Source organism: Opisthocomus hoazin, chromosome 19 (assembly GCF_030867145.1).
Source record: "Opisthocomus hoazin isolate bOpiHoa1 chromosome 19, bOpiHoa1.hap1, whole genome shotgun sequence".
Classification (NCBI taxonomy): domain Eukaryota; kingdom Metazoa; phylum Chordata; class Aves; order Opisthocomiformes; family Opisthocomidae; genus Opisthocomus; species Opisthocomus hoazin.
Window position 1 is genome coordinate 14,568,174 of NC_134432.1, and position 12,769 is coordinate 14,580,942.

A 12,769-nucleotide genomic window follows, 5' to 3' on the forward strand; every position below is an offset into this window, starting at 1 on the left:
TATGAAAAAAATATTTAGAAAGGCTGAATATTTCCCCCTACGCCCTGCCTGGCCCAGCTCTCTGCAGGGGTGAAGTGGAGACTGAGCCACTCTGCCTTGACTTGCAGAGGCCTTTTTTTAAGCTGGTGTTTACCTCTCCCTTCTCCCCTCAGCTTTTAAAATCCATCTGTGTTCCCCTTTCTGTCCTATGTATCCTTGAGCTGTTGACCTTCCACGGCGCTGCCCTTGCTGTCGTTCTTCTCCTGCCCGTTGAGGTTGTTCTCCGTCCCACCTGCTCGTCAGCAAGAAGCAAGAGGTTCCCACCTGCCCCTCTGCAGTTTGGTGCTCTTCCAAATTACCATCCCATGGGGTGGGTTTGGGACCCCCGGGACCTGGCTGCCTTCCCCAGGGGTTGCGTTCCCAGCTTGCCTACCCGCTGGAGGACGAAGCAACCAGCTGGCTCCAAACCCTCACTATTCACCTCCCAGCCTGATGACATGCATGTTGCAAAATACAACTGCTGAGAGAAATCAAATCATTGCTGGCCTGCACTGGGAAGTGTCTGCTGTGGTTTTAAGGTGTACTTGAGGAGATGAGCTGGGTGTTGGGGCATTCTTGTGGCAATGACCCTAACCTGGGCCTTGTATTCTTTTTTAATTAAGGCTCCTTGTTGCCTTGTTGGTCCCTGGGGACTTGGCTGCTGCGCTCCCGCATCCCCCCTGGAGCATTGCTGTAAAGATCCCCACCTCATTTACACTCCTGCTGTATTTATTGTTTTTTGATGGAACAGTAATAACGTTTCTTGTGGTTGTGACATGATTGAGAATGAGAGGCCCTGACTGTGCTCCATCGATCGGAGACTGCAAGCTCAGAAAGTCAATACGCAGCTGCGGGCTCAGCCCATGGCCGGGAGCCAGGGCTGTGGCTCAGAGAGGTTGGCTTAACCCTTGAGACAGCAGTCCTGGTTCCTCCTGCACTGCTCTGGGAGAAGGACCAAGGGAGGGCTCTGCATCCTTGAGTGTTGGACTTCATGGAGGATGGGCAAGCTGGGCAGGGTCCCAGCAGTGGTTCGCATCTTGCAGTGCTCTAGGATTAGTGAAAAGAGCTGTTGTGTCATTATCAGGTGGGTCTTCATCCTTCATGGGTCCTACATGTTGGTCAGCTTTCTCCTCTTCTCCCCTTGATGTGCTGCTTCTGCGCCAAAGAATTCAGTTGCCTGGCAGGATAGAAGCTGGTGCAAGGGAGTCTGTATTTCTGCCATTTCTCCGGGCAGATGCAGACATTTGCTGGCCAGGCTCCTCTTGGAGGGCCGTGCAAAGCCAATCAGCAGCAGACACTCTGTCCCCGATGATGTTGCTCCCCACCCTGAAATGAAAGGCGTAATTTGCATTCAAGCACAGACGGCACATCCCGCTTTTCCGAGTGTCCAGAACAGAATGTAATACAGCGTACTGTGCACAGAGAAGTGATGAACGTGCAGAGCCAGGAACTGCGACTGTATTAAAATACTCCTTTTCAATTAGAGCAGCTTCTTTTTTAATTTGTTTATTATTAACCCTGCGCATAGCTCATGAATTTACATGACACTTCTATGTGTACAGTGAGGAACATTTCCTATGCCTGCATCTGATAGAAAGACTTTTTATTTGCAATCATGCAGGTGCACTGAATTAATATACCAACAACATTCAGCTATGTTAATATTGGCCAACACTCATTTAGCTCTGTTTTATTCATCATGTCAGTTTGTTCGTTTATCCCAGTTATTTTACAACGCGAAGCAGAGCTTGCGTCACCGGCAAAGCTGCAGAGCAGCCTGCTTGTGGGAGGTTTCGGAGGACTCGTCTGGGCGGGGAGGGTGGTTTAGGATGGCTTAGGCAGGTTTCTTCAAGCAGTGGGAAGAAGAAAATAAGGCACTTAAGAGCCCAGAGAGTTATTTCGTGGATGCTCCGGACCGGAATGAAGGAAGTGGGAAAATGTGCTCTTTTGAATGGGATGAGCTGCAGCATCGGAGCAAACTGCAGCTCTGCCACTGACCCCGCTGTGTGTTTGGGAATCTGGGGTGCCTGGGTACTCTGGGCTTGATCAGCCTGCCTCTGGGGGAAGGAAGGCCCCCACGCAATCCCCGTGTCTTCCAAAACCATGCAGTCCTTGGGTCCCAAGGTACTTGGTCCCCCTGAGGACAGTTTTGCATCTCAGAAGTGTAATAGGTCCCTTAAATCCTTGTTGGGGTTCTGAAAGGCTTGACATTTTCAGGGTACCCATTTTTCCAGCAGATGCCAAGTGCTACATTACCTAGAAGACCCCAAATACTGCGAGAAAGATCTTCTGTTGTGTAGTTTTCTGACCAGGGGTGAAAATGGTAGAAAAATAATCCTCGAGAGAGACACTTGAAAGCAAATTTTGAGGCTCAGTACTGCGGGCTGGTGGGCACTACTCTGTCACCGTCTGCTGCTCGAGGAGCCCGAGCACTAACACACCGAGGTTTCAGTTTAAACATTCCCTTGAAATATTGCACTAGTGTTTGCACTCAGCATGGCATTTTAGAGCACTGCACCAAATGTAAGTTGAAGTCCCCATCCCTGGCTGCTATATATCAGCAAATCTCTATTTACATAATGAGAGTGGCACAGATTTACACCAACTGAGAGTCTGGCGTGCTGCATTTCTTAAAGGCATTCATGAATTTAAATTTGCAGAGTGCTTTATGGGTTTCATTTTCCTCTATACCGTTGCCCCCTGCTGCTCCACCCCACAACGAAAAGACCTCACACACCCAACCTGAAACAAAAAGATGTTTATGTACAAAAGCATTGCATCAGCATTTGTCAGGCAGAGTACACAGAGAGACAAACAGGCTCATTCCTGATCCACCATATGAAGGACCAGAGTTAATGGAGAAGAGAGGGAGGGAAGAAAGTTTATTATATAAAATGAGTCTGGCCTGAATTATTAATTGTGCTTCTGCTGCAACAGATGGGACTGCCCTCTGCTCCTCATCAGCGGAGTCAGGGACTCCGGTGTCGGCCAGACTAAATAAACAGTGTGAATGTACCATCAGGAGCTTGTCTTGAAAAATGGATGGGCTGGTGGTCTTATGCAGTCTCCTTTCGGTGCTGAGGGAGCTGCTGGTTTGAGGGTGGTTGTTTCTTTTTTTGCTGATAAATCGCTGGCTGCAGTGCTGTCTACTGCAGTGCTGGGAGCAGCGTTGTTATTCCGGGCCGGCTGTGGTGCAGACCTCGGCTCCTCGGCCGCAGCGCTGCTCTGCCCTGTAATTGTGGCGCAGGTCCGGCCGCAGCCCCGTCGGAGCGATGCGTGGGATGGGGCAGGGTGGGACAGTGGTGGCTCTTCACCCTCACCCTGGTGCTGGGCTCTAATTTAGTGCTTGAAACTTTGGCTTGAAGGGTTTGGGTTCCGTTTTAAGAGGGAGACACTGAGGGAAATGTAAAGTTGAACATGGCATAGAGGAAATGGAAGAAGAGGGAACCAAGAGATGCAAAGAGATGCACCAAGATCTTGCTGGAAGACAGTGGTGCAAGGATAACGCATCAAATGGTTTTAATTATGTGTTCTGATTTTTAGGGACTTCGTTACTTATTCCTCCTTCCCTCCTCCCTTTCCCACTTCATCCACCTCCCTTTGCCTTGTGGGGTGAGTGTGCAACTTTCTGGGGCAAGCTCTGGCTCTTCTGTGTCCCGGTAGCGTGTCCATATGCGTCTGTGATCTGTGGCAGGGGGTTATTTTCACTTTTGTTTGGTGTCTGAATGGGCTGGAGGGCTTCAGGCAGGATGAAGAGAGTGAGAACTAACATAGATAATTGTTGCCTGCCCTTCCAATAGCTTTGATTCTTCACAGATGGATTTGTTATTGGTTATATTGTTTATTAAATAGAGGAGTGTCCAAGTCCTCAAGCTTGAGTTGTTGGCCAGGCAGTCCTGTCTACCTTGCTATGAAGGGAGCACCAGGGCTCCTCTCGGCCTCACTGGGATATGGTCAAGTCACTCTTGCCTTTGGCTCCTTAAGCTGGTGTGAACATTGCAGTTATGCAGGCACGTTGAGTAGTTGGATGTCATCCTCATTTGCATGTAGGATTGCTGGTGGATGTGCAAATATGGGTTAATTTAAACTTTTTGCCAACTACACTATTGGGACTGCGAGTAATCTATGGGCTATCTTAGGAAAATTGGCTCTATTTGATTATTTATAGCTTCATCAATAGATCTTTTACTGCATACTCGTTTCTTTAGTACAAGTTAAAGATACTCAACTCATGTTAATCAGCACAGCTCCTTTGAGATCCTCAGAGTTTTGCTGATTTACAGCTGCTGACAGGATCACTCCATTGTATAGATGGAAGTAGACTCATAGGAGCGAAAAAAAAAGAGGACAGAAAAATGGAATAACCGAGATGACTGAACACGTACAGAAATGTATTTATCTTTCCACGTTTCTGTCTCACTAGCCTGAGTTATGAAGTTTCATCTGCTTTTTTTAATAGGTTTTAACAGATCCAACTAAACATTGATTCTATTAACTTGGAACATTGCAGAGACTTTAATCTCTCGGTCAAAAATTGCATATGGCAGACCCTGGAAATATGGGGGCCAGGATGTAAGAAGAGGGAATTACTAAGAAAAATTATGTATCCTTACAGATGTGCTTCCACAAAATTTGCCGTAGCATTGGGATGCCTGTATGCTCAATGCCTGTCTGTCAGGGTAGGGAGCCTTTTGTATTGTGACATATTCTTTTACAGCCATGACTACTTACGTATAGACATGACTAAAATGATGCTATAGAAGTTTATATTTATTTCTTCTTCTTGTAGGGACCGCCTGGTCGCCCAGGTCTTCCAGGAGCAGATGGTTTACCAGGACCACCAGGGACAATGCTTATGTTGCCTGTAAGTACAAGCATAACCAAAAAAAGCATTTAAAGGAGTTGGACTTCTTGGCTTTGCTACTGCTTAGTGCCTGTTCTTGCAGAAATCTCCCATCCCTTTCACACCAAGGACACATTTTCCTTGGTGTAAAAGAGGGATATGGATGGTTGCCCTTGTAAATTTACTTTTTGCAAAGCACTGTAACATCTTTGCTGGTCAAAAGCATAGGACAAGTAGGTTAAAATTTCCAGAAGTAATGAATAAGCTGAAGAGCTTCATTCTGGGCATGGTGTTGGAGGGTGAAAGTTGTGTAGAAGCAATTGAAGACCCATCCAAGGCCCCAATTTCCAGGAAGAACCCTCCCTTCTACAGTGAGGAACCTCTAACAGCTCTTCAAAGCAGGTGCCAAAATTGTAAGCACCTGAATTAACCTGTCTCTTTTGATGACCAGTGGTTATATTGCATTGTTTTTTTCCCCAACACGAAGCTAGCAAGTACAGAGTCAGCTGCCTTCATCCTGGGATGCTAAAGGAATGGTTATATTTTGTGACTGCTTTGATGTGAGAAAACCCTAAGGAAACCGGCTGCTGAAAATAAGTGGTTAGGTACCAAAGGGAAAGAGTCTTTAGTGAAAAACCACAGCACTCTTGTACGGGCTCCAAATGGTAGGGTGATCCTTGTGTAGGTTCCTGGCAGGGTGCCTAGGACAGCCTGGGCCAAGTGCTCAACATGGAGCTTAGCTGGCCATTACAATACATTTGTTGGCCCCTACAGTCCCCAACTGTAGGCCTATAAATTGCCTCTCTTTGAATCCGCTTGCCAAGTCTGTGTGGTCGTATACCTAGCGCCAACCAGGCGAAATGCAGAGGTGAAATGGAGGTGAAAGAGCCATCCAAGTAGGTTCTGCAGCCTGGAGAGTCCTTTTTGCGAAGCCCCAAAGGCATGTACAGTTATGACAGGAGAAGGGTGTGTGTCTTGGAAAGTGGGCTTATAGCTGTTGGGGATGGCAGAGGCAGAAGAAAACATTAAGCTCCTTCCCTTTCAAGTCTGGTGAAATAAAAAGTTTAACGCTTGGGTTTTTTTTAAATCCTTTGTGCGCTGAAGGATGCTGGCTTGAACAACAGCCCAAACTCTATTCTTTGAAGCACACTGCCACCCTTGAGAAAAGCAGCCTTTGTCCTGTGGCAAGCGGGCAGCTACAGCCAAATAACCTGATACAATCCCGTCTCTGGGGGTCTCCTGGCCAACAGCATCTGCATGGGGAGCATCAGCCCTGTGAGAACTTTGCATGTAGTTTTGAACGGTGATGTGTGAGGTCCTTACAATTCAGAGCCGACAATCCCTCTTACTGTGCGTTGCTTTGGACTGGCAGAATTTGCTATGGAGGTGCAGACATGGGGAGTGGTCGGTTTGGGCCCGTGAGCTGGGTGACCTTGAGAGCGGATGGTTAACAGGATGGTCTGGAAGGACAGCGATGGGGTTGGGTCAGTCATGCTGAAAAGAGTCATTTAGGAGTCAGGCTGGTGTGAGACTGGAGAGACAGCAACTCTGACGTGCTTTCTGCTTGTCCCTATCAGTTCCGCTTTAGTGGAGGAGGAGATGCTGGCTCTAAAGGACCTCTTGTTTCAGCCCAGGAGGCCCAAGCCCAAGCCATTCTGCAGCAGGCCAGGGTAAGTGAAGGATGGTGGGGATGTCTCTTGCAGCAGGTGCCTATGGAACCGGAGGAGGACAAGAATAAATGTGTCAGAGGAGATGTCTCCATACCTGCACCATCCATGGTGCTGGCGGTGGTAACAGCCTCTCATCTGAGGTGGAATTGCTGTGTGGCTTGAGGTGATGAGATCTGGATGACTTAACCATTTACTAATGGCCAGGAATGGGCCAGGCCCCAAAAACATGGTTTTAAATTGTCTACGGACCTTGGGCCAGTCCTTCTGCTGGTGCAAGTAAACGTAGACCTGTTGGCTTCAGTAGTGTTTGCTGTTTATGCTGACAGTTTTGAGAGTCTATATGAACAGTTGTGGTATGTGCTGTAAGGGGCTTCTTTCTTTTGTTTGTTTTATTTTTCCCAGTAAATCGTAATAATTAAATGTATGTCAGTAAATCGTAATAATTAAATGTATGTCACAGATGTAAGCTGCTCCCAGCTCCATGAATCTCAACAGGCAGACTGCAGTTTCCTTGAACATATTTGTTTGAAAATACATGATGAATATCTATGCAACCTGTTTTTCCTTGGATGACCTTGTTGATTGATGATTGAATAGTCCCTGGCAGTGTTTATTATGTGGGCTCAGTGGCGAAACAAGATCGGCCGCCCGCGTTCCCAGTACAATTCCTGTTCCCTGGCTCGATGAGTACCTTCGTGTATCAGGCTTCATACTCATCTGTTCAAACAAAACTTCGTTCCCAGCCAGTACAGCTTTGAAACTTCCTTTTCATGACTGCTTGTGTGTGATTATCTTTGATCATTGACACGTTAAAAGCAGAAATGCAGCAGCCGCAATTACAGCAGAAGGGAACATGTGGGGACCCCACATCACCCTCCTGCTGTATTTGCCCTGATCTTTCCCAGGGGGGACCAAATTGCAGCTGTAAGCTCACCCTTGCAGTAAAGGGCAAAATAAGAGGTAGTTTCGGGAGGCAGTTCGCAAAGGGACACAGCTCTGGGGGCATTGCTCCTCTCCCTGCCAAATGCAGCCATCCAGGGGCAGACTTAGCTGTGCTCCTCAGGGTCCGAAGCCCACATCTGTCTGCAGCTGGCATGTGTGGCGCGGCCCAGCCAGTCTGGTATTCAGGGCTGTTGGCATTTGCTTTATCACAGACTGTTTGGGCTGGTCTGCTGAAATGGGCTAAAAAGCAATTTATTTTGTCCTTGAATGAAATAAAGTCCATTGGGGTCTCCACCCAGCTGGGTGGCACGTTCCCCTTTTTGGTTATAACAAGTTTTTTGGCTTAGCCTTGGTATTCTGGTTTCCATCCAACTCCCCTTTTACAAAGGAGCTTGATTTTATACGTATTCAGGTAGAGTACAGGGCCCTGATGCCACCAGCCACTGCATTTTCCTGTCCATTAACCTTGCTCTGAGAATAATATTGGTGGATTATGTTTCTGGTGTTACCTTGTCAGTCTTAATTCCAAGGCTGCCTACAGTTTTTCCATCAGCATTTTATTTTCCTGGGAAATAGGGGTTTTGACCAGATGAACATTTCAAGAGAAGCATCTGCTTTCTCAAACTCTCTGTTCTTTTTTTTTTTTTTTTTTTTTTTTTTTTATTTTGCCTGTTGAAAATTATGACTGTTATGAAAAAACAAAGAACCTCCCTCCCCTTGCTCAAAGTCCCTTTTCTCTTTTTTTTTTGAGTTTTCAGATTTTGGGAAAAATTTAAAAAACAAACAAATCCTGGGTGATTTTTGGGCTGTGGATGAAAAACTGTATATTTCCATAAAGGAAAAAATCTATTACTTGGTTAACTTCAAACTGTTGTCAGATGATTTCAGCTGAAAGCCCTGATACCAAAGCAGACAGAGAAATAAATGACATATTTTTTTTTTGTGGGGAAGACACAGGGCAGGAATGGAAAAGGAGTCCTGCAGGGGGGAGGATATCTGCTTTCCTTTTTGGGGATTTGTTTTTCATGTTATCGTTGTTAATTGTGTTATTAGGTTGATTCATTGCCTTAAAATTTGGCTTTCAGTAGACACCGAACATTGTCCCAGCCGGAAGTGTTTCAGAGCAGCTCCCTTTTAATGGGGTGTTGTAAAAAGATGCTACATAATCTAGCATTTGTGCAATATTTATGCCATTCCAAGTGCAATCAAGGGTAGATTTTAATTACTGGAGTACACAGATAATTGCAACTCTTTTAAAGTGTTGAGTTGTCACAAGGGAACAAATTGTCCGAGTGATGTTTTAAAGTGCAGACCAGCCCCATTACCCACCGTGGAAATTACTGACTTGATGCATGGGTACATGACTCCTTAATTACTGAGCTAACAGCCCCCTGTTGCAAATAGAGTTGTTGTTCTGTTTGCGGGATACTAAATAGTAACCAAAAAATAGGAAAAAAAAATCCTCCAAAATTGAACTCCTACGATCATAAAAAAAAAAAAATCCTCCTAAACTGAAATGGGATCATAAATATATGCGAATGAGCCCCTATAGCCTGTCCAGGCAAAGTTTTGACATTTACTTTCAATAATTTATTGCCAAAAGCATCCATTTCATTGTATATGTGCATGGTGGTGGAAAAGGTCTGACCTGCAGAGGCAGATTCTCATCATCCCTCCATCTGCCCCGGATCTGGGCCAGGGCATGTCTATACGCATCTCTATAGGGGTTTCATAATTCATGTGCATGGTGCGGAGTGGGTGTACCAGGGAGGATGCCTACAGGCAGATGAGGTGTAGGTCCATAGGTCCTCTCAGCAGACCCATGCACCGAGGGCTCTGCCCATTTGTGGACCCAGAGGGGAGTTGGTGGGGCAGCAGGTTGGACGTTCCTGGGTAAATCCACTGAGGTGTGGCCATTGCTCCAACGATTTGTGGTTCTCGGGGTGTGGAGAGAACGTGTGGCTGGTGATGGATGGTGGCTTTGTCCCATTGCAGCAACAGAGCAGAGACCAACTGAGCAACGTTTCTCTTTCTGTTGCAGCTGGCGCTGAGAGGGCCAGCGGGTCCGATGGGTCTGACGGGGCGGCCGGGCCCCATGGTAAGTGCACGGGCGGGCGAGGACGGAGCAGACCCAGCTGGCACCGGCTCCATGGCTGCTCTGGGTTACCTGCACGAATGGCTCTTTCTTAACACACTATGAATCTTCTCTCTAGCTCTGTTGTGGAAAAATGTAATAAATCATGTTCTCTGTCCAAAGGGCCCCCCGGGCAGTGGAGGACTAAAGGGAGAAGCTGGAGAAATGGGACCTCAGGTGAGTGTGGGCAAACTGGGCGACCGGGGGGATCTGGGGGAAAGGAAGGCGTGGAGCAGCCAGTCCTGTTTCAGAGGCTGTTGTGAAGCAGCTATTCAGTAACCCAGTGCCAGCTGAAAGTAGGAAGGTGTGGGAACGTCTGTTTTGCATGTAAATGTCCCTTCAAGTATCCAAATGCAGATTCGAGACATAATTTTAAGCCAACAATGTAAAATTCTGCAGGTGGTAATCCTTTCCTGCAAAGACATCCACGGAGGAGTCCTGTAAATATGAGATAGGTTGCAGTGTGGGGAGTTCACTAATGCTCAGGAAATTGTTCTTCCAAGCTGCAAATCCTACATTACGGGAATGTTCCCATTTTCTAATGAGGGGGAAGTGATTTGTCTCCACCACGTGGAGCTGCTTGCAGGGCAGAAGCTTCCTCGGGGATAAACATGTGCAATTCCTGTCCAGAGATGCTCAGTCCCGAGCCTTTCCCCCTGTATTCTGAACCACGGGCTCTGCTCGAGGGGTTCATGTCCCATTTTGTAGCCCTGGTGACCCTGACGGCCCCAGCAGAGCCTGATCTGCAATGCCTTTGAGTGATGGCATTTCTTCCTCTCTCCTTGATGCCTTGCAGGGTCCACGAGGCATCCAGGGTCCTCCCGGTCCGGCAGGAAAACCAGGCCGCAGGGTGAGTGTCCTGGGATCTGCGCTGATGACTGCATTAACTACAATTTCTGCTAGAAATTGTTTCTGCTGCCAAACAATTTCTGAGCGCCGAAAGCATTGCACAAGAGCAGGCCAGCAGCCAGCTGGTGGCTTGTCCAGGACCTCTCCGTCCATCTGGGCAGACGCAAATGAGGATGAGACTTAAAAGCTGGGCAATGTGTGGAGAACAAGTCCACTCTTCCATCTCTTTTGTCTTTTTTTAAAATTTTTTTTTTTTTTCTCTGCAGCATTGAGGTTGTAGCTGCATCAGTGCGTTGGGCTGGTTTGGGCAGTCCCCAAGTCTCAGTAGTGCAGGAGGAGGTTTCTGGAGCTGGTATAAATCGTGCTCACTCCCCCCATCGACATCCCCAACGTTGATTTTTATTTTATGCCATCCTCTGGCTCGCCATGATTCGGCTTGCCAGAGGAAGAAACAAGAAAGTATTTTCTGTGACCCACTTCTCGTTTTCTTAAAAAAAATGTAGCTTGTTTCAGTTTGCGGACATCGTCATTAGCATATCTTAAAATGTGCTGGAAGATAATTATTTCAAATTAAAATCAATGACCACGTCCCAGCATCCCATGTAGTGAAGCAGCTTTGCTGCCATTTGTCTCTCACCCCTCATTAGCACCAGGCTGAGCCCAAGATGCTGCTTCAAACGCAGAGCAGCGATTTCCCCTCGCCGAGGGAAGCTGCTTCCCAGCCGGCGAGCTCCGACTTCAACAAAACTTCACTCGGCCACAGACCAAAGAGCAGATGTCCCTGCGGTCCTGCCTTACCCTTTGCATTTGACTTCACTTTTCTCGGTTGCAGGGACGAGCTGGCAGCGACGGTGCCCGGGGAATGCCAGGCCAGACGGGACCAAAGGTAGTGCCGCGCATTCATGTGCTTTTTGAATCTGCATCCGCTTTTTAGGAAGCACGAACTGAGGGACCCTTGGCAGAAGGAGCCCACCTTGCTTGGAGGAGGGCGTTCAAATGGCCCAGCAACTCCTGTGAACTCATGGGCTCCACGTTTGAGGGAGGGAAGTTAAACACACACCTAGAAGGCAGAATAGCAATATTTCTTTTCTTTTTTTTTTTTTTTTTGATGCAACTTTTAAAAATTGCTGGATCCTCTTAAGAATGAAATATGCTCCCTTGGCTGCCATTGTAGAACAGATACTTTGGAATCCCAATTATGAAAAACAAACATGAATGAGCAGTTGGAAACATCCTAAAATATAACTACTGAAAGAATACCTATTAACTGGGTGAGGAAATGTAGAATGCGTGGTGAGGAATTTTAATGCCCTGTATTTTTATCTAAGACAAAATCCCTTCATTCAGCTGTGATCTGCTGGTATTATCGAGCAAGAAAGAAGCTGTTCCGCTGAAATGGAATGCAGAGAAAGTTTGCTCAGGGAATCATGTATTAGGAGGTTTAAGTACTTTATTATGTAGATACTTAAAGCTGGAATAGATGGGGGGTTTTGATACAGAGGCAGGAGACTGCAAATCATTTAGCCAGTAAAGCGCTTTAATGAGCGTCGGCTGCCCTCAAAGGAGAGGATGCCACGGAAGAAGGGAAAACAGAATAACGAGCAGCGCTGGAAAGGAGAAGGAAATTTGCTGTGAGCGGAGATAGAGCGATGCTCTAGGACCCGCCAAAAGGAAAGAGCTGTGGGTTACCCTGGGTGCTCTTCAGCCAGACCTATCTGTCCTCTGACCTGCTCAGTGTGATCGACTTTCCTTTCCTTGCTAGTGGGCAAAGGATTTGTGGAAGGGAGGAGCTGGTACTAATTTCACATACCGTTAGCATGTGAAAATAAAAGTGGCTTCACCTCTTTAGAGAGAAAAAGGGACTTTTCCGTCTACTGGGTGTGCCCGCTGCCTGCGGCCCTGGGTGTTAGGAGATGGTGTCACCCACATTTGCAAACGCCCCTGCATCTTCTCTCTTTTCCAAAGAGTTGAGACTTTTGGGAAAAGGCTGTCTCTGTGCATTCCTGTCCCCATTTCCCCCAGAACACAGGAGACTGGAACAGGGCACCAAATTTGGAGAGAAACCCTATTGTGGCATGCCATGGTTCACCATGAGCTCACCACATACCAGCCGGGAGGAGCTGCATGGGCACAGGCGAAAGCCCTGGGACAGCAGGCTCCTGCTGCCCACCTGCTCTCAGTACTGCTGGGGTTTTGCTGCTTCTTCCTCACACTCGAATTTCTCAGCGTTGCCTGTTTCCTTTGGGAGCATCCAAAGAACTGGACAGGGGACGTGAGGAGCTCTCTCAGGGGATGTTCGCACGGTCCTTTGCA

At 47.3% G+C, this 12,769-nt stretch overlaps 1 protein-coding gene across 2 annotated transcripts in view; it reads left to right on the forward strand.

Moving 5' to 3' along the window:
* The window catches only part of COL5A1 (collagen type V alpha 1 chain), a 160,051-nt gene that overhangs the window by 86,934 nt on the left and 60,348 nt on the right, over positions 1-12,769 (forward strand). For both annotated transcript variants that reach the window (XM_075439389.1, XM_075439390.1), the window contains exons 12-17: positions 4,808-4,882; positions 6,439-6,531; positions 9,515-9,571; positions 9,731-9,784; positions 10,404-10,457; positions 11,289-11,342. In XM_075439389.1, the coding sequence (XP_075295504.1) occupies positions 4,808-4,882; positions 6,439-6,531; positions 9,515-9,571; positions 9,731-9,784; positions 10,404-10,457; positions 11,289-11,342 (387 nt within the window). The remainder of the gene's footprint in view (positions 1-4,807; positions 4,883-6,438; positions 6,532-9,514; positions 9,572-9,730; positions 9,785-10,403; positions 10,458-11,288; positions 11,343-12,769) is intronic.